Here is a 27,969-nt window from a genome sequence, read left to right on the forward strand (position 1 = left end):
CCAAGAGTTAATGTTGTTTCGGCCTTTCACACTATACACCCTCCCCAAAGGCGGCCAGCGACAGGGTGATCAATCCTACGCTTGCGTCCCATTCCCAATTAGTCATAGGAGTTGCCTTGTTGTTGATAGCCAACATCCCATTGGATGTAGTTAGCACATTCACCACTACGTGGCAGAATTTGACAGGTTTCAGGTAGAACAAAGGCGATGGGTTATGTAAAGTTCAGGAATGTGATTGTACTTATTCATAATGTTGACATTAAACAGGGAAAATTAAATAAAATACATATATAAAATAAAACACAAAGATTAGATTATTTGTGGGCATGTGGTGGTCGATGTCATTCCGAGAATGGAAGCAGGAGACCATATTCTTTGATCTGGGTTGTTTGATTCAGTTCAATCTACCAATGTGTTCCAGTCACAGCAATACCGTCTGATGTATGCCACCATTTAATACAACTACCCACACGATAGTAGTGTTAAATGGTGTGAGAACGTGACTGAATGTTTAATCTCTTACTGTAACTAATTCCAGCATGCAAAGTGACTTGAATGTTTTCAACAATATGATCTGTAGAGCAGCCAAGGGGCATAATAATAACTCAATGATCTGTAGAGCAGCCAAGGGGCATAATAACGATATGATCTGTAGAGCAGCCAGGGGGCATAATAACGATATGATCTGTAGAGCAGCCAGGGGGCATAATAACGATATGATCTGTAGAGCAGCCAGGGGGCATAATAACGATATGATCTGTAGAGCAGCCAGGGGGCATAATAACGATATGATCTGTAGAGCAGCCAGGGGGAATAATAATAACGATATGATCTGTAGAGCAGCCAGGGGGCATAATAATAACTATATGATCTGTAGAGCAGCCAGGGGGCATAATAACGATATGATCTGTAGAGCAGACAGGGGGCATAATAACGATATGATCTGTAGATTAGCCAGGGGGCATAATAATGATATGATCTGTAGAGCAGCCAGGGGGCATAATAACGATATGATCTGTAGAGCAGCCAGGGGGCATAATAACGATATGATCTGTAGAGCAGCCAGGGGGCATAATAACGATATGATCTGTAGAGCAGCCAGGGGGCATAATAACGATATGATCTGTAGAGCAGCCAGGGGGCATAATAACGATATGATCTGTAGAGCAGCCAGGGGGCATAATAACGATATGATCTGTAGATTAGCCAGGGGGCATAATAACGATATGATCTGTAGAGCAGCCAGGGGGCATAATAACGATATGATCTGTAGAGCAGCCAGGGGGCATAATAACGATATGATCTGTAGAGCAGCCAGGGGGCATAATAACGATATGATCTGTAGAGCAGCCAGGGGGCATAATAACGATATGATCTGTAGAGCAGCCAGGGGGCATAATAACGATATGATCTGTAGAGCAGCCAGGGGGCATAATAACGATATGATCTGTAGAGCAGCCAGGGGGCATAATAACGATATGATCTGTAGAGCAGCCAGGGGGCATAATAACGATATGATCTGTAGAGCAGCCAGGGGGCATAATAACGATATGATCTGTAGAGCAGCCAGGGGGCATAATAATGATATGATCTGTAGAGCAGCCAGGGGGAATAATAACGATATGATCTGTAGAGCAGCCAAGGGGCATAAACACACCTATGAATGGAAGTCACCGTTCCAGACAGAGTTGCATGGCGAGCTCCTTAGTGTCTCATTAGTTTGTAATCACAAGCAATGTTTTGCATGGACCATTTCCTGAAATGTTTAAAGATAAAAAATATATGTTATTTGTGTAAAAACCCAATATGGATGTGATCAGCACAGACAAATCAGGAAATCAATTATTATACACATAACAGTAATTCATTCTGCCATGAAAATACAAACTAAAACGTATTATGACAGATGACCAACCTTGACTGAGGTGCGGGTTTGACCCTTGTTTACATAGAATAAATCTTACACCTCAATGTCTGAGGGCAGAAAAATAATTAATTCCTGATAATTGCACATATTCATTTTAACATTAAGTAGCGTCTCTGTTTGATTGCGTACTAGTTCTATAATAATAATTTTGAGACATACATGACTCAGAGGCCATCCTCATTTAGGACATTATTTTATTCCACTATTATGTCAATAAAAAATAGAGAAGTGAACACACTTGTTCTAGTGATTGTCTGAGCATAGTTAGTGTACACAATTCTTTAACAAAATGGAACTGGACATTGAATTCCCCCAAAAAAACAACCCCACACTTCACTAACCACGGACATGATGGTAGGATTGTCTAGCATTTAAAAACTGCAGAAGAATGACATGTAAACCGTGAATAAGAGCAGATAGTTCTAGTTGAAAAGCCAACATAAAAATGAAAAAAATAATCTAAAGGTTTTTAAAAGGAAATACAGAACGTTTGCCTCTGGGGCCAAATGGGGTCCCCTTAAATGTACAGAAATATTGCTCATCGATCACCTGATTGGACAGGAAAGGTGCACGCCTCTCCACGGCACGGGTAGAAGCATATTGTTAATTAAAACTAAGGGTTTTATGTGGTTTCATGAGTTACGAAATGGACTAACGTTCTATCGTATGTACTGTACAGCCTCTTTAAGCAATGTGGAATGACTGGGAGTTACTGGACCCAGCACTGCCAACTGAAAAGGAGACCTCTTCAGTGGATTGTCACACGTGAACCTTTGACACAAATAAGATAATCATTACTCATAATTAAATTGCATTCCATTTCAAATTCTTGGCCTGACAAAGATACTGAGAAAGCACTAGGAGTTGAGTTTTTTTCATGCTATTATAGTTGTTCCTTTCAAATGAATATACACTAGTGTTTTATTACATACAGCAGTCATCTGCTTAAAAACGGATCCCTTTTAGAATTAAAATATGTTCTGAACAACATACATTTTTTTGAAAGTTGAGAAACAGCTTGTAGTGAGGGAATAGGGAGGGGGAAAAATAACTTAAAAACAGTCTTATGAGTGCTATAATAACAACTATGATAGATTGTCATGTGCACATTACATTACGTGTAGGTGTGGGATACAGGCTTCAGTTTGTAGCCCATCCCCCCCCCCCCCCCCCCCTCAGAAAAAGGCCGGGTTTGAAGCACACCCCCCCCCCCCCCCCCCCCCCTCAGAAAAAGGCCGGGTTTGTGTGCTCGATGACGCAGCGCTTGCAGTGGCGCTTCACGAATCGCAGTGCGTCCAGTGGCGCGTCGCAGTCCTGCACGTTGAGCAGCTGCAGGTCGAAGCAGTTGGCCGCCACCACTTGCAGCCCGCGGCCCGTGATGCTCTCGCACGACTTGAGGCTCAGCCGCTTCAGATTGAAGCAGTTGAGCGCCAGCAGTTCCAGGCCTGCATCCGACACCAGCGGACACTTTCCGATGTCCAGCGACTTCAGCTTGGGGCAACTCTTGGCCAGGTACTCCAGGCCGTGGTCCGTGAGGCCCTCGCAGCCCCGCGCGTTCAGGTATCGCAGCCGTGAGCAATACTTAGCGACATACCGAACCCCGACGTCAGTGATCTTTCCACAATGCGCCACGCTCAAGTAGCGCAACCGGCCTTCGAGCTTGGCGATCTCGCGCAGGCCGAAGTCGCTGACGTAGCGGCAGTCGCTGACGCTGAGCTCGCGCACGGCGGGGCAGTAGATGACCAGGTAACGAAGGCCCTCGTCGGTGAGGCGCATGCAGCGCCGCAGGTAGAGGTGGGTAAGCTGGGTGCAGTGGGCGGCGATGGTGTGCAGGCCTTCGTCCTCCAGGGCCAAGCAGTCAGTCATGTCCAGGTAGCGGATGGAGATCTGCTGGCCATGCATTGGCGATAGTTTAAGGGAGACCTCCTGCGTCAGACTGATGCAGGTCACCTTGGAACAGCCTAGAGAGAGAGAGAGAGAGCGAGAGAGAGCGAGAGAGAGAGAGAGAGAGAGAGAATATAGTATTTAGGTGTATTCAGGATTTAGAGAGCGTATCAAAACTACCGACAACAAACAAAACAAAAGTGAAATACAGTTGACCACAGAACCCTTTTTTTAAAAACAGTCCCAACATTCAGAGCATAGCTACTTTCTTAAGGCCCACTAATTACATTTTATGGAATTCCATGTCCTGACCATTCTACTCCTGTTTGTTTTAATTCCCAGAGCGATATTAAAACCAGAAGTCATGAGCATTGAGATCTGCTACTGATCTACAAATGGAAAGCAGCACGGCGCTCCATCTTAAGGGGGGGGGTGGGGGGGGGGCGAATTCAATGTAAAAACACAATGGATAGTAGGGGACACGTCTGGATTTTCTAGTTCCACACTTTTTATTTTTTCACGAAAACATGCCGGATGTTTTTAATTGTGACTGGCCACAGCCTTTCTTCTTTCACCAGGCCACCCCTTCCTGAAAAACATGATGTTGAGTTGAGCACCTTTATAAGGCTTCTCTTTCCTTCCTCCTATAACCTCTCAGACTGAAACGTGGGATGCCCAGTTGAGAGGAAAAGGAAGCAAGGTACGACAGCTCTGAGATAGCAAGAAGAACGATTCGGGAAAGTGCTGAGCTGCCAAATAGGTTAGTTGATGGTCTTGCCTTTCGGGGAGTTTATGAAAGCTATGAAGTGGATGGAATGGTTTTGCATCTAGGGGAAACATCTGAGATGTGTTACTCCACTTTGTTTCTGAACATTTTTCTTCCATTTGAGGCCTAATGAACAGAACCCAGATTCCTTCAACAGAGGGAACTCCAGCAGACCTATGACACGCACCGGGACGGCAACAATCTACTCCGGCAGGAAGAAGGGCACAGGAAGTGGGAAATAAAACACCAGGAAAGAGACTGAAGTCGCATTCCATTCAGTATGCAGTGAGAGTGTAGAGAGAGAAATACTGTGGCAAACAACACTGGGCTCTGGACAGTTTGTACCACAGAGAACATAGGAAGTTTGTTAGGTTGTCTCAGCAGGATCAAATGCATACTGGTATACATGTAACATTTGGGGTGCACTTATCTTGAGATTTGCACTTTTAGGAGTATTCCATTGGTTCGTTCCATTGTGCCAGGGAAACACGTGATTGAAAGTATTAAATAATGACATTCGACACACAGTATGTATTTCCCGTAGGTCTGCAAAGCTGGGTTGACTTGGACATGGTGTTAACTCAGAGGCCCTTTTTTCACAGTGCTAGTCAAATTAGGGTTGCATTTTGACTAATCTTTCATAGATTAGTCATTTGACTCATGTCAGGTTTTCAGCATGGGAAATAATACTAACGTCTGAACGCATTATTCAAAGAGTAGGTCTTTGAAGAGATGAGAGAAGAACATTCCAGAACATTGTGATCCTGTAAGTCCGACATGTTGTAATGTAAACGGAGATAACGCCGTGGGGGGTTCCTGGGAGTGGGAGGGACAGTCAGAAGTAGTATTCATTACTGCCGGCCCCTGGTTCCTGAAGAACAGGAGAGCTAGGTCATAGGTCATACTTTAGGAATGTACCACCTTACTTAGACAAGGTTGCTCTGGTTTGTCTTCTTTAAAATAACAACTCACAAGTCGTTTCAATGTATTCCCTTCTGTACCCGGGAAATTAGTGCATAGAGGTGGCCTTGCTGTATGGGAGAATACCTCTCCAAGAGGAGAGTTGGCACCTTAGATACATTAGTCACCATAATGATTTCTGTATGGGAGACTACCTCTCCAAGAGGAGAGTTGGCACCTTAGAGACATTAGTCACCATGATGATTTCTGTATGGGAGACTACCTCTCCAAGAGGAGAGTTGGCACCTTAGAGACATTAGTCACCATGATGATTTCTGTATGGGAGACTACCTCTCCAAGAGGAGAGTTGGCACCTTAGAGACATTAGTCACCATAATGATTTCTGTATGGGAGACTACCTCTCCAAGAGGAGAGTTGGCACCTTAGAGACATTAGTCACCATAATGATTTCTGTATGGGAGACTACCTCTCCAAGAGGAGAGTTGACACCTTAGATACATTAGTCACCATAATGATTTCTGTATGGGAGACTACCTCTCCAAGAGGAGAGTTGGCACCTTAGATACATTAGACACCATAATGATTTCTGTATGGGAGACTACCTCTCCAAGAGGAGAGTTGGCACCTTAGATGCATTAGACACCATAATGATTTCTGTATGGGAGACTACCTCTCCAAGAGGAGAGTTGGCACCTTAGATACATTAGTCACCATAATGATTTCTGTATGGGAGACTACCTCTCCAAGAGGAGAGTTGGCACCTTAGATACATTAGACACCATAATGATTTCTGTATGGGAGACTACCTCTCCAAGAGGAGAGTTGATACATTAGTCACCATAATATCTCTGAGCAGCAGTTTTTATTTATTTATTTAAGGCAGGAGGAGGCTAAGTGTACTTTTCTTTCTTTCACACACAGTTTTTTCTTTGTGGCACTGATTCTAAATGACTGCGGGTATTGGTCTACTTGTGATAACTGTGATATGTGGTGAGGGTTTTTTCCCCTACTGAACCTAGTGAATACACTTGACATTAAGTCCGCTAAATGATTAAAATGTTCAATGTAGATGTTTACCTGAAACGTCTAGATGCTCCAGGTTGGGGCAGCGCGACACCACCTCGAACACGGCGTCATTGGACACGTTATAGCAGCCCGCCACCTCCAGGCGGCGCAGCTCGGGGCAGCACTGGGCCACCGTGAGCAGACCGCGGTCCGTCAACCTCCGGCACCCGCTCGCCACAAGGGTCTCCAGCATCAGGCACACGTTGGGCGTGTCCTGGCAGAGGCGCCGCGTCAGTACCCGCAACGCCCGGTCGACGTGCAGCACGTCCCCCGTCAGCCGGATGCTCCGCCACAGCCGGGGATCCCACGCCAGGTTGTACCAGCGGCGGCAGACGCGGGCGCAACGGCACAGCTGGTTGGTGGGCAGGCGGGCAAAGACGTCCAGGAAGATCTGGTCCGGCAAGAGGTCGATGGGCACCGATGCCCCCTGGTGGTGGTCCCGGGTGGCGCGGCGGCGTGAGTGGGTGGCGGAGAAGAAAGGGGGAGGGGAGGTGGCGTGCACCATGGCAACCGTCTCAGAGGAGGAGGTGGAGGAGGAGCTGTTGAAGGGGGCCGACAGGGGGAGGAGAGGAGAGAGAGGGTGAGGGTGAGGAGGAAGGATGAGAGCAGGGCTGGGGGTGCTCAATGTCCGCATGCTCAGGTCCGAATCTGGGTGGGAGCGAAGGAGAGAAAGAAAGAGAGAGAGAGAGCGAGAGAGTGGGTTAATTGTTGCCTCTGTGTGTGAAACAACATACCGTCAGGTGACCAATAGGAATGACTCTCTTTGTTCTCGGTGGCATCAAATTCTTCAGTGCTCACCCTGAGTTGACCTCGACAGCAGGGCTGACTTTAGTTAGAAAAAACATACAGCAACCATCAAATAAACTAAATAATCACCCATAATGCGTAATCACTGATTACATCAGGGATGGCTGCTGTCTGTATCCATTGTACCCAGATAACCACTGTAGACCACGTTAATCATGAATCAAAATGAATTATTTCCTACGAACCATGAATCAAAATGAATTATTTCCTGCGAACCATGAATCAAAATGAATTATTTCCTACGAACCATGAATCAAAATGAATTATTTCCTACGAACCATGAATCAAAATTAATTATTTTCTGCGAACCATGAATCAAAATGAATTATTTCCTACGAACCATGAATCAAAATGAATTATTTCCTGCGAACCATGAATCAAAATGAATTATTTCCTACGAACCATGAATCAAAATGAATTATTTTCTGCGAACCATGAATCAAAATGAATTATTTCCTACGAACCATGAATCAAAATGAATTATTTCCTGCGAACCATGAATCAAAATTAATTATTTCCTACGAACCATGAATCAAAATGAATTATTTCCTGCGAACCATGAATCAAAATGAATTATATCCTACGAACCATGAATCAAAATGAATTATTTCCTACGAACCATGAATCAAAATGAATTATTTTCTACATTTTTAAACCATGTTTGGGTAATTTGCTCTACAGAGGAAATTAGGAATAAAAACAGACAGGTCCCGTCTATTATGGCCGTGGGCCTGAACTCTGCAGCGTTCCTTCAACAGTCATGTCTATCTCTGTTACAAGACATCCTTGCAAGTACTTTTCCCCCAATGATCACTTACATAACTCTAATGACTTCAATGATGAGTTATGTCTAATTAGGTTAGGTATACATTGTTTAAATGGTCATGCCAAAGATGTCTATAAATCAGAATTTTCTGTCTGTCTGTCTGATTGAGGTACTATAATTACAGTCTGTCTGTCTGTCTGTCTGTCTGTCTGTCTGTCTGTGGTACTATAATTAGTAACACTGAAACATGCATGAGAGCACCAGCTGTTCTGGAAGACTGTGATCATGGTCTCCGCAGCCGATGTGAGTAAGAATTTCAAACAGCTCAACATTCACAAGGCCGCAGGGCCAGACGGATTACCAGGACGTGTATCCGGAGCATGCGCTGACCAACTGGCAAGTGTCTTCACTGACATTTTCAACCTCTCCCTGTCTGAGTCTGTAAAACCAACATGTTTCAAGCAGACCACCATATTCCCTGTGCCCAAGAACACTAAGTTAACCTGCCTAAATGACTACTGACCCATAGTCTGTAGCCATGAACTGCTTTGTAAGGCTGGTCATGGCTCACATCAACACCATTATCCCAGAAACCCTAGACCCACTCCAATTTGAATACCGTACCAACAGATCCACAGATGATGCCCTCTCAATCGCACTCCACACTGCCCTTTCCCACCTGGACAAAAGGAACACCTATGTGAGAATGCTGTTCATTGACTACAGCTCAGCGTTCAACACCATAGTGCCCTCAAAGTGCCCTCATCAATAAGATAAAGACCCTGGGACTAAACACCTCCCTCTGCAACTGGATCCTGGACATCCTGACAGGCCGCCCCCAGGTGGTATGGGTAGGTAACAACACATCCGCCATAGTGATCCTCAACACTGGGGCCCCTCAGGGGTGCGTGCTCAGTCCCCTCCTGTACTCCCTGTTCACTCGTGACTACACGGCCAGGCACAACTAAAACCATCATTAAGTTTGCTGATGACACAACAGTGGTAGGCCTGATCACCAACAACGATGAGACAGCCTATAGGGAAGAGGTCAGAGACCTGACCGTGTGGTGCCAGGACAACAACCTCTCCCTCAACGTGATCAAGACAAAGGAGATGATTGTGGACTACAAGAAAATTAGGACCAAGCACACCCCCATTCTCATCAACGGGGGCTGTATTGGAGCAGGTTGAGAGCTTCAAGTTCCTTGTCGTCCACATCACCAACAAACTAACATGGTCCAAGCATACCAAGACAGTCGTGAAGAGGGCACAACAAAACATATTCCCCATCAGGAGACTGAATAGATTTGGCATGGGTCCTCAGACCCTCAAAAGGTTTTACAGCTGCACAGAGCATCCTGACGGGTTGCATTACTCCCTGGTATGGCAACTGCTCGGCCTCCGACCGCAAGGCATTACAGAGGGTAGTGCGTACGGCCCAGTACATTACCGGGGCCAAGCTTCCTGCCATCCAGGACCTCTATACCAGGTGGTGTCAGAGGAAAGGTTTAAAAAACGTCAAAGGCTCCAGCCACCCTAGTCATAGACTGTTCTCTCTGCTACCGCACGGCAAGCGGTACCGGAGCACCAAGTCTAGGTCCAAGAGGCTCCTAAATAGCTTCTACCCCTAAGCCATAAGACTCCTGAACAGCTAATCAAATGGCTTCCCAGACTATTTGCATAGCCCCCCCCCCCCCCCTCGTCTGTCTGCTTGAGGTACTATAATTACAGTATGTCTGTCTGTCTCATTGAGGTACTATAATTACTGTCTGTCTGATTGAGGTACTATAATTAGTCTGTCTGTCTGTCTGATTGAGGTACTATAATTACTGTCTGTCTGTCTGTCTGATTGAGGTACTATAATTACTGTCTGTCTGTCTGTCTGTCTGTCTGTCTGATTGAGGTACTATAATTACTGTATGTATATCTGTCTGTCTGTCTGTCTGTCTGTCTGTCTGTCTGTCTGATTGAGGTACTATAATTACAGTCTGTCTGTTTGTCTGACTGAGGTACTATAATTACTGTCTGTCTGTGTATGATTGAGGTACTATAATTACAGTCTGTGTTTGTCTGATTGAGGTACTATAATTACTGTCAGTCTGTCTGTCTGTCTGATTGAGGTACTATAATTACAGTTTGTCTGTCCGTCTGTCTGATTGAGGTACTATAATTACTGTCTGTCTGTCTGATTGAGGTACTATAATTACTGTCTGTCTGTCTGTCTGATTGAGGTACTATAATTACTGTCTGTCTGTCTGATTGAGGTACTATAATTACTGTCTGTCGGTCTGTCTTTTCTATCTGTCAGTCAGTATGTCTTTCTAATACATTAACTCAACCAAGTTGTGTTTCGAGGGGTTTAGCGAAAGCACAAAGTGTTTTCACTCACATGGACTTTTTCTACGTGTCACGTTTGGTGGATGTGTTTCTGCAGGTACATGAAATTTGACCACTTGCTATTTTTGATATTGGGGTAGGCTATCCTCAAGCCATTCTCAACACACCATGGTGTTCACCAACCATAAACACACCATGGTGTTCACCAACCATAAACACACCATGGTGTTCACCAACCATAAACACACCATGGTGTTCACCAACCATAAACACACCATGGTGTTCACCAACCATAAACACACCATGGTGTTCACCAACCATAAACACACCATGGTGTTCACCAGCCATAAACACACCATGGTGTTCACCAACCATAAACACACCATGGTGTTCACCAGCCATAAACACACCATGGTGTTCACCAACCATAAACACACCATGGTGTTCACCAACCATAAACACACCATGGTGTTCACCAACCATAAACACACCATGGTGTTCACCAACCATAAACACACCATGGTGTTCACCAACCATAAACACACCATGGTGTTCACCAGCCATAAACACACCATGGTGTTCACCAACCATAAACACACCATGGTGTTCACCAACCATAAACACACCATGGTGTTCACCAACCATAAACACACCATGGTGTTCACCAACCATAAACACACCATGGTGTTCACCAGCCTCAAAACAAGTTCAAGGTCCATTTATGTGAATATACTATTATAGCCACAGCAGTAAGAACCAAAATCTTCCCTCTTTTTCATTTTGTCTTGGAGATTAGTATTCCAGACCCTTCTGAGGTTTATCCCCACACTCTGATGAAGAACACAGGCACAACGTCTGACAAAATGCCCTCGAAATGTCAAGTTCCTCCAGACTGAAACTAACAAAATGGCCTCGAAATGTCAAGTTCCTCCAGACTGAAACTAAACAAAATGGCCTCAGTAGCAACATGTTTTTTTCTTTCTCCAATTAGACCAACAACTATCTTTTTTGCAATCTAGAATAAAGATTCACCAGAATCGTTGCATATATAGAACAAGAATACTCCAATGAACTGGCGTGACCTTCTCCTTGAACCAGGCCAAGCATTCCACGCCGAACAAGAAGTGCCGTGTAGCGCTGCGATACAGTCTTTTGTGTTAGTTCAGTAAATGACCCGAAACAACAATGTAACCAACAGTTACATGCATTGTTTCAGTCCTTTCATTTTGATCATGAATAGAGGACGTAGTAGGGGGTGGACTGGACAGGTCATTTAGGTGCAACGGACCAGGAGGATCGTCTTAATCAATCATTGTGGAGAAACAAAACAAAACTAGATCAAACACACATAAGCTACTGTACATGTTCTACTTTGACAGAAGAAATATTGTGGCGCACGTCTATTGTTTTGGTCCTATTAAGTATTAGTGAGTTTTTATTTGGTCTCATTTGACGCAAGCAGAGCTTATAGGGGCAGCTAAAGACAAGAACGGGACTGGACCTTCTCAAACCCAATTGGTTTGAATACTCCAAAGGTGATTTTGAGAAAAAGGTGTCTCCTTTGAGATATAACCGCATTTAAAAAACTAAAAACAATAACCAGTTTTACTGATCTCAAAAGACCGTGAGTTGAGAATGCAAAGAATGTCATTTTCTCAACCAGCACGGAAGGTGTGGGAGTCCTGCAAACACTCAACTTAATCTAAGGCTAGTCGACCATTGTCCCCGTATAGACAGTTTGTAGCTACACTGTGTGATCACTGTGGCCCGTTCACTGTGTGATGACTGTGGCCCTTTCACTGTGTGATGACTGTGGCCCTTTCACTGTGTGTTGACTGTGGCCCTTTAGCTACACGGTGGCCCTTTCACCATTCATCATTATAACCCTCAATAGTCAAGTTCAGGATCTGGTTAGAGGGTAAGGTAGCATATATCCTAGATCTGTGCTTGTGAAAAGCCTTCAACGAGCGTCAGCCAAGTTGTTGCTCACAGAGCAAAACATATGACACAAAAAAAAAGAAGGTACTTCTGAGCTCATTAAAAAGTAAGAACGATACATCTGTTGACCAACCGTCTCTTGAAGATTGAGAAATAAAGGACAATATCATGCATGTCATGTGATATATCTACAACATTGCAATTAGAGCACTCAATGAAAATGTAGCAAAGAAATATGGACTCTTTCATCTCACGAGAGCATTAACAGTAATTACTCCAAAATACGAGAAGCAACTGAGATTGCAAGTTTATCTCACATACTGAACCCATTGTTGAAGTCTGGAAAGAATCTTTCCCCCTCTTTGAAAGTCGAAAATGAGATGTCTTGAGCGCGGGGCCAAAGCTACACAATTATTCGGTGGGCTCCTCGAGTCCTGTCGTGAAGGTGAGTTAAGAAGAGGTCAAGCCTGTTGTTGACTTTCAACAAGTTTCCATGGAGGTGTGTGGTCAGCAGAAGTTATAGTCAAAGCATTGGATGGGTGTGAGCATGGGCTATAGAGGGAGTTTTTTCATTCCTTTCTTCCGACAGACGTTTCCTTTAGGGTTAATCCTTTAATCCACAAAAGGAGATGAAGAAGTGTGCATTTAGGGAGAACGGACAGAGAATTGGCACGCAGGACATGTCATTCCTACAGACCTAGGACGTCACACTAACTTTAGACCTACTACAGTGTATATAGGAACTAAAACACATTTTTTTTTACCATTATTTAACAAGGCAAGTCAGTTAAGAACAAATTCTTATTTTCAATTAACAGGTTAACTGCCTGTTCAGGGGCAGAACGACAGATTTGTACCTTGTCAGCTCGGGGATTTGAACTTGCAACCTTTCGGTTACTAGTCCAATGCGTTAATCACTAGGCCTACCTGCCGCCCCATATTGTTCCCTCTGTTTGGTGCTTTATAATTTCTAAAAGGGTAGGCCTATCCATAACGGAATAGTCCTCGTATGTTTGGCGTCTCCCCCTCTCTTGCTCTCTCTCACTCACTTCATCTCTGTTTCTATATCTCTCTCTCTCCTCTCTCTCTGGTGTCTTTGAACAAAATTCATACCTCCAGCCCTGACAATCATGATCACTTTCCTCTGCAACTCTAAAAAGAAATTCAGAGGCCTAATAGCCTATTGAGTTTCACTAGAAATGCTTCATATGTTTTGCATAAAGAGAAACAGACAGTGATTTCACAGGTCGTTATTCACACAGGCTTGACCCATTGGTTTCTATGGTAACCTGACTCACCACCACACCCGGGCTAACAGGCTAGTAGGAGACTCACCACAGCACCAAGGCTAACAGGCTAGTAGGAGACTCACCACGGCACCAAGGCTAACAGGCTAGTAGGAAACTCACCACAGCACCAAGGCTAACAGGCTAGTAGGAAACTCACCACAGCACCAAGGCTAACAGGCTAGTAGGAGACTCACCACAGCACCAAGGCTAACAGGCTAGTAGGAAACTCACCACAGCACCAAGGCTAACAGGCTAGTAGGAGACTCACCACAGCAACAAGGCTAACAGGCTAGTAGGAGACTCACCACAGCACCAAGGCTAACAGGCTAGTAGGAGAGAACTGTATCCTAGAAACATACTGTTCTCATAAGAAACGAATTGACTGTTTGGTGGTGTCACAATGGAAAAGCAAGCGCTTGGAGGGAAATGACCCGTCTCAGAAGTGACGTCTGATTTCTTTTATCCTGTTCTCAACATGCAATTGCCCTGCCTTCAGCTTTTCCTCTTACTTTTTTTTAAAGTACACTAAGCGTTATGTACTTTTATTTTGGTTTTCAGACAGAACAAAACATATCTGTATACAAAGAAAACAAACAACTTAACATTCCTCAGTCATTCCGTGGAGGGCCTAGTGTCTGCCGGGTTTTTGGTTTTTCCTTTCAAATAAGACCTAGGCAACCAACTAGCGACCTTAATTCATCAATAAAAAAGTTGTGTTTAAACCCGCAGACACTCATCCCTCTGTGGAATAAGTTTGACACGTGCACTAAACTAAACATGACGTTGGCGGGTACTTAATGCCCAACCTTTAACATAAAAAAAGTAAACTGCCCAGAAGCTAGGATGAATATGCATATAATTGGAATATTTGGATAGAAAACACTCTAAAGTTTCTAAAAACTGTTAAAAGTATGTATGTGAGTATAACAGAACTGATATTGCAGGCGAAACCCTGAGGACAAACCATCCCTCTCGCAAAACAAAAATTCAGCCTACTACTGTTTTCAATGGCTGTCACTTTCAATATAAGGCGAAGTCCTCCCAGATTGCAGTTCCTAGGGCTTCCACTAGATGGCAACAGTCTTTAGAAAGAGTTTCATGCTGGTTTTTGGAAAAATGAGCCAGAAATTGTAGTTTTTCTAGGTGGCTCCCATTTTGGCTGTAGTGTTTCCAAGGGCGTTCTTTGGTATTTTTCTCCGGTAAAGACAATAACGTTTCTCAGTCTTAAATTGTATCGTTTATTTCCGTATTAAGGTACCTAAGGTTTGATTATAAATGTTGTTTGACTTGTTTGGAAAACTTTATTAGTAACGTTTGGGATTAATTTTGTATGCATTTTGATGGAGGGAAACTGGGTGGATTATTGACTGAAGCGCCAGCTAAACTGTGTTTTTATGGATATAAAGAAGGACATTATCGAACAAAAGGACCATTTGTGATGTATGTGGGACCTTTTGGAGTGCCAACAGAAGAAGATCAAAGGCAAGGCATTCATTATATCGCTATTTCTGACTTTCAAGGCACACCTGCATGGTTGAAATATGTTTTTAATACTTTTGTATGCAGGGCGCTGTCCTCAGATAATCGCATGGTGTGCTTTCGCCGTAAAGCCTTTTTGAAATCTGACACAGCGGCTGAATTAACAAGAAGTTAAGCCTTATTTTGATGTATTGCACTTGTGATTTTATGAAAGTTAAATATAATTCTGTAGTTTAAATTTCGCACTCTGCAATTTCACCGAATGTCCCACCTGCCCATAAGAAGTTAATGATGGAGGATAAATTTGATTTCCAATTAAGTATTTTTTCTCTTTAATTGATTGGTGAGAAAAGTATGGTCCAACCCTTTGGGTATATCACCGTACCCTTGAAATATGCAGATTAAAATTAAACTTACAGTGTAAAACATCTGACAGCCATCTTTCTAACTCTGCCCATAACTTTAGGACTTCATAGCACTCCCAGAAGGCATGAATCATTGAGTCATTGTTAGTTTTACACTTAAGACATGACTCTGCCTTTGTGCTGTTGAATTTGTGAATTTTGTATAATACATTCTGTACATTAGTACAGTAGGGGGAGTGAACCAGGGCAGAGTTTGATCCAGTAGGGGGAGTGAACCAGGGCAGAGTTTGATCCAGTAGGGAGAGTGAACCAGGGCAGAGTTTGATCCAGTAGGGGGAGTGAACCAGGGCAGAGTTTGATCCAGTAGGGAGAGTGAACCAGGGCAGAGTTTGATCCAGTAGGGGGAGTGAACCAGGGCAGAGTTTGATCCAGTAGGGGGAGTGAACCAGGGCAGAGTTTGATCCAGTAGGGAGAGTGAACCAGGGCAGAGTGAATGCAATCCAGGTAGCAAGTTGGTGAACTGGAACTCGTGTCGATGTCTACAGTGTTTCAGATCAGTCACTATGGCTTCTTCCTTGCACACACACACACACACACACACACACACACACACACAGAGAGAGAGAGAGCATTGCAAGAAGAACCCCAAGAGCTCCGGCAGCCGGCGAGGACCGGCCTGCCTCGCATGAGAAGCACAGAAGGCATTTTAATTAGAGCAAGGTGCCCCGCTGGCGGCCACACAGCAAATGGCAGCAGCCCCGGCAGGCTCGCTGAAGAAAGACGAAGGGCCTGCCAGCTAGCTGCTAGTTTGTCTGGGAGAGGGGGATGGGAGAAAGGGGGAGAGGGAGGGAGGATGGAAGAAAGGGGAGAGGGAGGGGGGATGGGAGAAAGGGAAGAGGGAGCGGGATGGGAGAAAGGGAAGAGGGATGGGAGAAAGGGGAGAGGGAGGGGGGATGGGAGAAAGGGAAGAGGGAGGGGGGGTGGAAGAAAAGGGAGAGGGAAGGGAGATGGAAGAAAGGGAAGAGGGAGGGGGGATGGGAGAAAGGGAAGAGGGAGGGGGGATGGAAGAAAGGGGAGAGGGAGGGGGGATGGAAGAAAGGGAAGAGGGAGGGGGATGTAAGAAAGGGGAGAGGGAAGGGGGATGGGAGAAAGGGGAGAGGGAAGGGGGATGGGAGAAAGGGGAGAGGGAGGGGGGATGGGAGAAAGGGAAGAGGGAGGGGAGATGGGAGAAAGGGGAGATGGGAGAAAGGGGAGCGGGAGGGGGGATGGGCGAAAGGGGAGAGGGAGGGGGGATGGGAGAAAGGGGAGAGGGAGGGGGGAAGGGAGAAAGGGGAGAGGGAGGGGGGAAGGGAGAAAGGGGAGAGGGAGGGGGGATGGGAGAAAAGGGAGAGGGAGGGAGGATGTGAGAAAGGGGAGAGGGAGGGAGGATGGGAGAAAGGGGAGAGGGAGGGGGGATGGGAGAAAAGGGAGAGGGAGGGGGGATGGGAGAAAGGAAAGGGGGAGGGGGGATGGGAGAAAGGGAGGGGGAATGGGGGGGAGGGGGGATGGGAGAAAGGGAAGAGGGAGGGGGGATGGGAGAAAAGGGGTGATGGGAGAAAGGGGGAGAGGGGGGATGGGAGAAAGGGAAGGGGGAGGGGGGATGGGAGGAAGGGGAGAGGGAGGGGGATGGGAGAAAGGGGAGAGGGAGGGGGATGGAAGAAAGGGGAGGGAGGGGATGGGAGAAATGGAAGGGGGAGGGGGGATGGGAGAAAAGGAAGAGGTAGGGGGATGGAGGAAGGGGTAGGGGGGATGGGGAGGAAGGGGGAGGGGGGATGGGAGAAAGGGGGAGGGAGGGGGGGATGGGAGATAGAGAAGAGGGAGGGGGGTGGGAGGGGGGATGGGAGAAAGGGGAGAGGGAGGGGGGATGGGAGAAAGGGGAGAGGGAGGGGGGATGGGGAAAGGGAAGAGGTAGGGGGAATGGGGGAGGGGGGAGGGGGAGAGGGGGGATGGGGGATGGGGAAGGGGGGAGGGGGTGGGGGAAGGGAGAGGGAGGGGGGATGGGAGAAGGGGAGAGGGGGGGGATGGGAGGAGAAGGGGAGAGGGGGGATGGGAGAAAGGGGAGAGGGGGAGGGAGGAGGGAGAGGGGGATGGGAGGAGAAAGGGGAGAGGGAGGGGGGAAGGGAGAAGGGGAGAGGGAGGGGGGATGGGAGAGAAGGGAGAGGGGAGGGAGGATGTGAGAAAGGGGAGGGAGGGAGGATGGGAGAAAGGGGAGAGGGAGGGGGATGGGAGAAAAGGGAGAGGGAGGGGGGATGGGGAGAGGAAAGGGGGAGGGGGGGATGGGAGAAGGGAGGGGGAATGGGGGGAGGGGGATGGGAGAAAGGGAAGAGGGAAGGGGGGATGGGAGAAAAGGGGTGATGGGAGAAAGGGGGAGAGGGGGGGATGGGAGAAAGGGAGGGGGAGGGGGGATGGGAGGAAGGGGAGAGGGAGGGGGGATGGAGGAAAGGGGGAGAGGAGGGGGGATGGAAGAAAGGGGAGAGGGAGGGGGATGGGAGAAATGGAAGGGGGAGGGGGGATGGGAGAAAAGGAAGAGGTAGGGGGGATGGGGAGGAAGGGGTAGGGGGGATGGGAGGAAGGGGGAGGGGGGATGGAGAAAGGGAGAGGGAGGGGGGATGGGAGAAAGAGAAGAGGGAGGGGGGATGGGAGGGGGGATGGGAGAAAGGGGAGAGGGAGGGGGGATGGGAGAAAGGGGAGAGGGAGGGGGGATGGGAGAAAGGGAAGAGGTAGGGGGAATGGGAGAAAGGGGAGAGGGAGGGGGGAGAGGGGGGAGGGGGGATGGGAGAAAGGGGAGAGGAGGGGGGGATGGGGAGAAAGGGTAGAGGGAGGGGGGATGGGAGAAAGGGAGAGGGAGGGGGGATGGGAGAAAGGGGAGAGGGGGGATGGGAGAAAGGGGAGAGGGGGGATGGGAGAAAGGGGAGAGGGGGGGTGGGAGAAAGGGAGAGGGGGGGTGGGAGAAAGGGGAGGGGGGATGGAGAAAGGGAAGGGGGGGGAGGGGGGATGGGAGAAAGGGAAGGGGGAGGGGGGATGGGAGAAAGGGAAGGGGGAGGGGGGATGGGAGAAAGGGGAGAGGGAGGTGGGATGGGAGGAAGGGAGAGGGAGGGGGGAGGGGGAGGGGGATGGGAGAAAAGGAAGGGGGAGGGGGATGGGAGAAAGGGAAGGGGGTGGGGGGGTGGATTAATGCAAAGGGGGAGTGGGGATGAATGAATGAGAAGGGGGAAGTGGGGATGGATTAATGCAAATGGGGGAAGTGGGGATGAATGAATGAGAAGGGGGGAGTGGGGATGGATAATGCAAAGGGGAAGTGGGGATGAATGAATGAGAAGGGGGAAGTGGGGATGATGAATGAGAAGAGGGAGGACGGATGGATGAATGAATGAGCGCAACAGGACAGAGCGAAAAAGCCATCCGAGGAGACTGGATCTCTGAGTAGCAGGAGGAACTACGTCAGTGCCTATGTCACTGCCGCCCCCAATAAATACCTGCCGTCCTCCAAAAAATACTAAATAGGAGCTAGCAAGATGAGTGCATTTCACTAGTGGCTAGTTTACATCAACTACCTTCACTAAAACAACTGCAAAAGGTTTTGCCTGCAAACACTAGTTTTGAATCCTAACGTTCTGGCATGTCTGCCTCTTGATTTGTTGGGAAGAGACCCTCCGAATATTCACTTTTGTCAATTGATGTTCATTAAAAATGCAATGTTTGAAAGCAAAGTTTATTTTTTATTTTTTTTGAACTTGCCCTTTTCTGAGTGAGTATGGTGGGCTGGAGCAGCCTACACTTTGGTGGGTCACATGGTGAAAGGACTGTTTTTAGCCTCACACTTTTTAAATTGTTTTCATACCATATTGTTATCTTTCTTTTACATTGTTGCTCCTCTCACAAGCCAGCCACTGCAGGTTGGAATGGGCTACTGAATGAAAACCCATATGAATCTACCTCGATCAACAAGGCAGCTGCTCCCAAAATCCTCTCTCTCTCTCTCTCTCTCTCTCTCTCCATCTCCTATTTCTTACACTCTCGGGCCCTGTTAAGAGGATACATCCTATTTTGCTCCTGTCCTTGAGGAAAGGGGTCTCTGTGTGCTGACCTGTGTCTGATGATTCCACCTACAGCTGCAAGATACAGAATACTTCCCTGATTTTTTAGAAGTCACAGTCGGAGGATCCCCAGAATCATAAGGGAATAGATAAGGAGGAAATCCTTTATCCTGGATTTCTGGAAAAACCCAGGAACACCCTACTGCTTTCATAAATCTTACTGGGACGATCTCTTGTGCAAAACTCAGTTGTCTATTGAAAGCAAATGGGTGACTCCCTTAAAAAGTTTACCTCACATAGAAAGAAGAACACAGAGTGAACTCTGCTTGAGATCGACGATTCCGAGTGAAACTGTGCCAAAGGTATCTTTGCTTAGGATTTGTTTCCAGTGCAAAGTAGATAGGACATGGCAGACTGTGGAATAAACCAGTGAGTTAGGCCTACAAAAGGTACTAAACTTTCATAAAGCATTATGAGACAGAGAGGAAGAGCAAAGGGCCATTAGACCATGGGAAAGTGAGAGACTAGGTAGCCACACTATGAGGTACATTTGTATGTGAACTATTCCTTTGAAAGGGTCTGATTTATTTGCGGCTGTCCTTATTGAGTCATCCTGTTCTGGCTAACCCCTAAAGCCTTTCTTCCTATAGAGGCATTGGGGTTCTTTATGAAATCCAAAAAACATCATAAAAAAATATAAAAAAATATTTAAACATCTGGTCTGAAAACACTGACTTTGCCACAGCAGAGGGGAAGAGAAAAGAGAAACCACTTCAGATGACTTTCTCTTTCCGCCCCCCCCCCCCCCCCTTTGAAAGATGGAGCCTTGCTAGTGGTCTGTAAAGCAGAGAGGATCTGGAGAAGTGTTCTGAGACGCTGTGTGTTAGGGGAGATCCTCCACTCCAACACAAACAGACCCAGACACGCTGAACAAAGCTAGACCCACTGGCATCGACATTAGTGGAAATGAGATGTCTGAAAGAAGAGAAGATACATATGTTTGTTATTTTTCCTCTCTGAAAGCGTGCAGCTCTAATAAACCCCATTTTAATTAACTGGAATGGAAAAATACAGAAGAAATCTTCCAGAACGGTATAAAAATAACTGTAGTCCATTTCAAAATGGTTCCAAGATGAAAAAAAGCATTCTGCTGAGTGACTAATGTGTGTCCTCTTTCACAGAAGTATTGCCAGCTGTCTCCTAATTCAAAACAAATATTGGTACTACTCAGCTATGTATAATTGTTTCTAGAAAGTCATACCAAGGAAAACTTTGCTATTTGACTTTGAAGTTTAAGACACCTTCTAATTTGAGGTCTAAGGCACTGCATCTCAGTGCTAGAGGCGTCATCACAGACCCTGGTTCGATTCCAGGCTGTATCACAACCAGCCGTGATTGGGAGCCCCAATTGGCCCAGCATCATCTGGGTTTGGCCGGGGTAGGCCGTCATTGTAAATAAGAACTTTTGTCAGTAAACAATCTCCATGTACAGTACCAGTCAAAAGTTTGGACACCTACTCATTCAAGGTTTTTCTTTATTTTTACTATTTTCTACATTGTAGAATAATAGTGAAGGCATCAAAACTATGAAATAACACATATGAACTCATGTAGTAACCAAAAGTGTTAAACGAATCAGAATATATTTTATATTTGAGATTCTTCAAAGTAACCACCCTTTGCTTTGATGACAAATTTGCACACTCTTAGCATTCTCTCAACCAGCTTCACGAGGTAGTCACCTGGAATGTATTTCAATTAACAGGTGAGCCTTGTTAAAAGTTAATTTATGGAATTTCTTTCCTTCTTAATGCGTTTGAGCCAATCATTTGAGCCAATCATTTGTGTTGTGACAAGGTATACAGAAGATAGCCCTATTTGGTAAAAATACCATATTCTGGAAAGAACAGCTCAAATAAGCAAAGAGAAACGACAGTCCATCATTACTTTAAGACATGAGCGTCAGTCAATATGGAAAATTTCAAGAACTTCTAAAGTGTCTTCAAGTGCAGAAACCATTAAGCGCTATGATGAAACTAGCTCTCATGAGGACCGCCACAGAAAAGGAAGACCCAGAGCTACCTCTACTGCAGACTTTCAGAGGATACGTTTATTAGAGTTACCAGCCTCAGAAATTGCAGCCCAAATAAATGCTTCACAGAGTTCAAGTAACAGACACATTAACTGTTCAGAGGAGACTACGTGAATCAGGCCTTCATGATCAAATTGCTGCAAAGAAACCACTACTAAAGGACACCAATAAGAAGAAGACTTGCTTGGGCCAAGAAACATGAGCAATGGACATTAGACCGGTAGAAATCTATCCTTTGGTCTGATGCCATGTCTTTGTGAGACGCAGAGTAGATGATCTCCTCATGTATAGTTCCCACCGCGAAACAGCAGCCAACAAGTGTTCAGCATATGTGGGAATTCCCTCAAGACTGCTGGAAAAGCATTCCAGGTGAAGCTGGTTGAGAAAATGCCAAGAGTGTGTAAAGCTATAATCAAGGCAATGGGTGGCTACTTTGAAGAATTTGTTTAACACTTTTTTTGGTTACTACATGGTTCCATGTGTGTTATTTCATAGTTTTGATGCCTTCACTATTATTCTACAATGTAGAAAATAGTACAAATAAAGAAAATCCCTTGAATGAGTAGGTGTGTCCAAACTTTTGACTGGTACTGGGGGACATTCAAAACATGTACGTGTTTGTGAGAGTATCACCTTTACACAGAGGGGTCATATTAGTGTGTAGCCCAAATTCTTCGGAATCTACAGACAGAAGTTGGCAGATGGGCTATACCGACTTCAGACGAGTCCCAAGACTCTTGTGGGAGTCGTAGAGCAAAACGGAGAACACCTTGTGTTTGTGAGAGTCTCTTTTTCCAACGAGAAGACCGATTTTCAGGATGTCTCATGATCTGGCAAACACTGCTCTCTCTCTCTCTCTCTCTCTCTCTGTCACCTTTCAGGATGTCTCATGATCTGCCAAACACTGCTCTCTCTCTCTCTCTCTGTCACCTTTCAGGATGTCTCATGATCTGCCAAACACTGCTCTCTCTCTCTCTCTGTCACCTTTCAGGATGTCTCATGATCTGCCAAACACTGCTCTCTCCCTCTCTCTCTCTCTCCTTTCACCACTGATGCGGAAGTGTTACAGTGGATTGAGACCAACTTAAACTGACAGATTTTTATGGTGATTTTTTTATTGTGTTAGATTTCCGCGAGAGCGCGGACATCAACCTTAGTGCATTCATCCCAAAAAATGTACGAACTGTATGCCTCTCTGCTAAATGACTAAAATGTAAAATGTACCACCTGGGCACACCTGCAGATCTGAGAGGAGCAGATATGTGGATAGCCATAAGCTATATGGCAAGTATTCCATCTACAGTAGAGGGAACCCCTAACCCTATCAGAGGGAGAGTTGTAGCTACTACCATGTAGAGGGAACCCCTAACCCTATCAGAGGGAGAGTTGTAGCTACTACCATGTAGAGGGAACCCCTAACCCTATCATAGGGAGAGTTGTAGCTACTACCATGTAGAGGGAACCCCTAACCCTATCAGAGGGAGAGTTGTAGCTACTACCATGTAGAGGGAACCCCTAACCCTATCAGTGGGAGAGTTGGAGCTACTACCATGTAGAGGGAACCCCTAACCCTATCAGAGGGAGAGTTGTAGCTACTACCATGTAGAGGGAACCCCTAACCCTATCAGAGGGAGAGTTGTAGCTACTACCATGTAGAGGGAACCCCTAACCCTATCAGTGGGAGAGTTGGAGCTACTACCATGTAGAGGGAACCCTTAACCCTATCAGAGGGAGAGTTGGAGCTACTACCATGTAGAGGGAACCCCTAACCCTATCAGAGGGAGCTACTACCATGTAGAGGGAACCCCTAACCCTATCAGTGGGAGAGTTGGAGCTACTACCATGTAGAGGGAACCCCTAACCCTATCAGAGGGAGCTACTACCATGTAGAGGGAACCCCTAACCCTATCAGAGGGAGAGTTGTAGCTACTACCATGTAGAGGGAACCCCTAACCCTATCAGAGGGAGAGTTGGAGCTACTACCATGTTATTTACACTCTCCGGTCCAGAGAGATGGAGGGTGGAGTGGATGCTCACCGCGGGTAGCAGAGCAGCTTGGAACCAAAAGCCTATTATACTACAGCATCAACTTAAAGTATACTAATCTCTACAAAAGAAGAAAAGGTCTAATTTGCAGCCCAGTGAACACAACACACATCTCAATGGAAACATGTTTAGCGCCAGACCAAGGCACCAGCAGTGACTAGGGTCAGTTTTTACACTGTCATAAATCGGAGGATGAAGGAATCCCCTTTCGAGTTGACACTACAGTTTAAAGTCCTCCTTCCCGCAGAGCCACAATAATCCCACGGACCACTGTGACATGGTGTATCTACACCCACAGATCCCCCCCCCCCCCCACCCCTCCCATGTTTGTGCTTTGCCCTAACAACAACACACACACACACACACCAAAGAACACACACCAAAGAACACCAGCGACCGCCCATGTCTCTCAGCAACTACTGCAGTAGGAGTTCTGGCTGAAGACATGCTACTTTAGGCCCCAGCAGTAAACCACTATGGTCACGTGAATTGAAATCATACAGTATTTCTGAAAATGCCAGAGTTGCAAATTTTGTCAAAAAAAAAAGGGGGGCCATTCTGACTCTGTCCTCTCTCTCTCTCTCTCTCTCTCTCTCACACACACACACACACACTTTAAAAACAGACATAAAACTGCTGTAAAAGTCCCCAATCAAAAGCCTGTAATTCTGAGGTTTTACATTGGTGTAAAAGTCCCAATCAAAATCCTGTAATTCTGAGGTTTTACATTGGTGTAAAAGTCCCCAATCAAAATCCTGTAATTCTGAGGTTTTCCATTGGTGTAAAAGTCCCAATCAAAATCCTGTAATTCTGAGGTTTTCCATTGGTGTAAAAGTCCCAATCAAAATCCTGTAATTCTGAGGTTTTCCATTGGTGTAAAAGTCCCAATCAAAAGCCTGTATTCTGAGGTTTTCCATTGGTGTAAAAGTCCCCAATCAAAAGCCTGTAATTCTAGGGGTGTAAAAGTCTACTGGTGTTGTCCATGTAATGTCAAGGGGACACTAGATACGCAGTTCAAGGACATGCATGACCGCTCAATGAAAAGGAAGTGACTCCGGTAGAAGTGGTCAACAGTGTCGCTAACCCCAAACTCCAGAATAGTAGGGCAGTTGACCAATACAATGGCTGCTGCCTGTCAATAAAAACAGAATAAATCAAATTATACCCATCCACCATAGAGTATGGGGTACAAAAATATATATATATATATTTTGTATTAATTGCTCCTGGATTTCTTACAAAATGCCTTATTTCACTTTGTGGGCGAAATTGGTTGCAATGATGTCATTATGACAACTTTTGTGATGTTGTGGACTGGTTTTGTAAGGACATTTTTAGATGTAATTTTAGCACCTGGAAACAGTAGTCTTTGATTGGTTGTCTGATGTATACGGGCTTTCTGGTTGTAGAGACAACTGGATTACGTCATAATAACGCTCATAATAACGCCCTCAACTTGATGATAATGTTTGATGAAAAATATGCTAGTTCAATGACGTTTATTAAGAAAAATATCTTGGTTCAATGACGTTTATTAAGAAAAATATCTTGGTTCAATGACGTTTATTAAGAAAAATATCTTGGTTCAATGACGTTTATTAAGAAAAATATCTTGGTTCAATGACGTTTATTAAGAAAAATATCTTGGTTCAATGACGTTTATTAAGAAAAATATCTTGGTTCAATGACGTTTATTAAGAAAAATATCTTGGTTCAATGACGTTTATTAAGAAAAATATCTTGGTTCAATGACGTTTATTAAGAAAAATATCTTGGTTCAATGACGTTTATTAAGAAAAATATCTTGGTTCAATGACATTTATTAAGAAAAATATCTTGGTTCAATTATTTGAAGAAAAATATGCTAGTTAAATTATGTTTATTAGGCTAAATATGTTAGTTAAATTATGTTTATTAGGCTAAATATGTTAGTTCAACGTTATGTTGAGGTAGATAAGAGTATACTGTAGGCCTTCCATTCCATGTGCTTAACAGTCTTAGGTACAGTATGTCACACAAAACAACTGTCCACAGTCCACAGTACTATGACGAGAGAGCCATGTACGGCATCAACGACACCTGATATTATTAAGAGTCAGATTTTAATGCCAGCTCCCAATGTACAGGAGCAACAATCCAATAGATGCTGTTAATTTAGTGTTTTACCTCACTTTACTAGTCACCATCTTGCTGATCAAAAACACATTGTGCTCACAGGAAAGTGCTTTAAAATAATCAGTATAATTGCAATGAATGCCTGACACTATGGTGTGTGTGTGTGTGTGTGTGTGAGAAAGAGAGAGAGAGAGAGAGGATTCATTCCCCACCCCCCAAAAAAAAGAATACTGATAAATACAAAACACAATATTTCTATTCTTAATCTTACTTGAAGCATAACTATTACTCCATCAATTATACTTGATAGGTGAACAACTTTTACAAGACACCATAATGATGTGATTAACAGCACTAGCTGATGCTGTGTACTTCCCCCATCCGCTGTCACCTATTGGGCAAAAGGAGATTAACAGCCCCTTCGACTACAGTACAAATCCACAGATCAAGTGTTAAGCTTATCCTAGCTATTGGTCTCAGCTAGGCTAAAGATGCTATGGTCACTGATTAATAAACAAAGAAGAAAAAAAAAAGTTGTATCTTCTCTTTTCTTACTAGCACTGACTTTGCTAATAACTACTTTAATAAGGGAAAATGAATACTTGCTACGACTGAGCTGGGTGAAGACAACCACGTATCAATCTTAATGAGAGCGTCTGCTAAATGACTACAATATAAATGTCGAATGTTGATTCCAAAAGGGTGTGTTGTTTTTTAGTCAGTGTGGTTTAAGTTTTTCCCCGACTCCGTTCAAAGCCAAAAGGTAGAAAAGACCGCAAACCACAGAGTTTTCCACCCAGAAATCCACCAAGATTGGTTTGGTCTACTTAGAAAGTAGCTCAAGATTGTCCCCAAAAAATTTCACATCTCCATAACTCCATAACTAAGCTTACAGCTTACAATGAAATATATATTGTAATGCTAATTGCTCAAATTAGGCAGGTAGCCTTGTGGTTAGAGGCAGGTAGCCTAGTGGTTAGAGGAGGCAGGTAGCCTAGTGGTTAGAGGCAGGTAGCCTAGTGGTTAGAGGCAGGTAGCCTAGAGGTTAGAGGCAGGTAGCCTAGTGATTAGAGGCAGGTAGCCTAGTGGTTAGAGGCAGGTAGACTAGTGGTTAGAGGCAGGTAGCCTAGTGGTTAGAGGAGGCAGGTAGCCTAGTGGTTAGAGGCAGGTAGCCTAGTGGTTAGAGGAGGCAGGTAGCCTAGTGGTTAGAGGCAGGTAGCTTAGTGGTTAGAGGAGGCAGGTAGCCTAGTGGTTAGAGGCAGGTAGCCTAGTGATTAGAGGCAGGTAGCCTAGTGGTTAGAGGCAGGTAGCCTAGTGGTTAGATGAGGCAGGTAGCCTAGTGGTTAGAGGCAGGTAGCCTAGTGGTTAGAGGCAGGTAGCCTAGTGATTCGAGGCAGGTAGCCTCATGGTTAGAGGCAGGTAGCCTAGTGATTAGAGGCAGGTAGCCTAGTGATTAGAGGCAGGTAGACTCGTGGTTAGAGGCAGGTAGCCTAGTGGTTACTCGAATTCCCGAGCTGACAAGGTAAAAATCTGTCGTTCTGCCCCTGAACAAGGCAGTTAACCCACTATTCCTAGGCTGTCATTGTAAATAAGAATGTGTTCTTAACTGACTTGCCTTGTTAAATAAATAAAATACAAAAGATAATTTGCTTTGCTATTCCACGGGCAAAATTATTATTTCAGTTTCAGGAATGCCGTGTTCATTATTTCAGTATATGAACCTATTTTCTTGAACAACAGGCCTCTTTTCCTCCAGTTAGCCTCACTCCACAACATTGTTCCAACCCTGTTCACAGTGCTAAGCCAAGCCAAAGCTGAGTCGCGCTGTGGGCTGCACCCACCACAGCTACTGGAACCATGCTAGAAAGGACAATAGGGAAAAGACAAGAAACACACTAGCATAGTACAGTTCCATAGTGTATAATAGGTACAACACTATGGCCGTGAATGTGTTCACGTTAAACCTTTTAACATGTCTTTTTTTGTTGCATGATAAACCTGTTGTGAACCGAAGTAAATCTGCTTGGAATGTTTTGTTGGATGAACAACGTGTCTAAGGAGTGGTCTCAATACAAACACATGCATGACATTTTCTC

At 45.2% G+C, this 27,969-nt stretch overlaps 1 protein-coding gene and 1 long non-coding RNA gene across 2 annotated transcripts in view; one reads left to right on the plus strand and one right to left on the minus strand.

Moving 5' to 3' along the window:
* LOC149971176 (uncharacterized) overlaps positions 1-27,969 on the plus strand; it is a 160,073-nt gene that overhangs the window by 4,653 nt on the left and 127,451 nt on the right. The window lies entirely within an intron of this gene.
* The window catches only part of fbxl7 (F-box and leucine rich repeat protein 7), a 74,397-nt gene continuing 48,531 nt past the window's right edge, over positions 2,104-27,969 (minus strand). Inside the window, exons 3-4 of the mRNA XM_021590087.3 lie at positions 6,576-7,211; positions 2,104-3,888 (exon numbers count right to left, since the gene is read on the minus strand). Of these exons, the coding sequence (XP_021445762.2) occupies positions 3,152-3,888; positions 6,576-7,211 (1,373 nt within the window). The 3' untranslated portion in view covers positions 2,104-3,151. The remainder of the gene's footprint in view (positions 3,889-6,575; positions 7,212-27,969) is intronic.

The sequence above is a fragment of the Oncorhynchus mykiss genome, chromosome 28, assembly GCF_057628025.1.
Source record: "Oncorhynchus mykiss isolate SJ-2025 chromosome 28, ASM5762802v1, whole genome shotgun sequence".
Classification (NCBI taxonomy): Eukaryota; Metazoa; Chordata; class Actinopteri; order Salmoniformes; family Salmonidae; genus Oncorhynchus; species Oncorhynchus mykiss.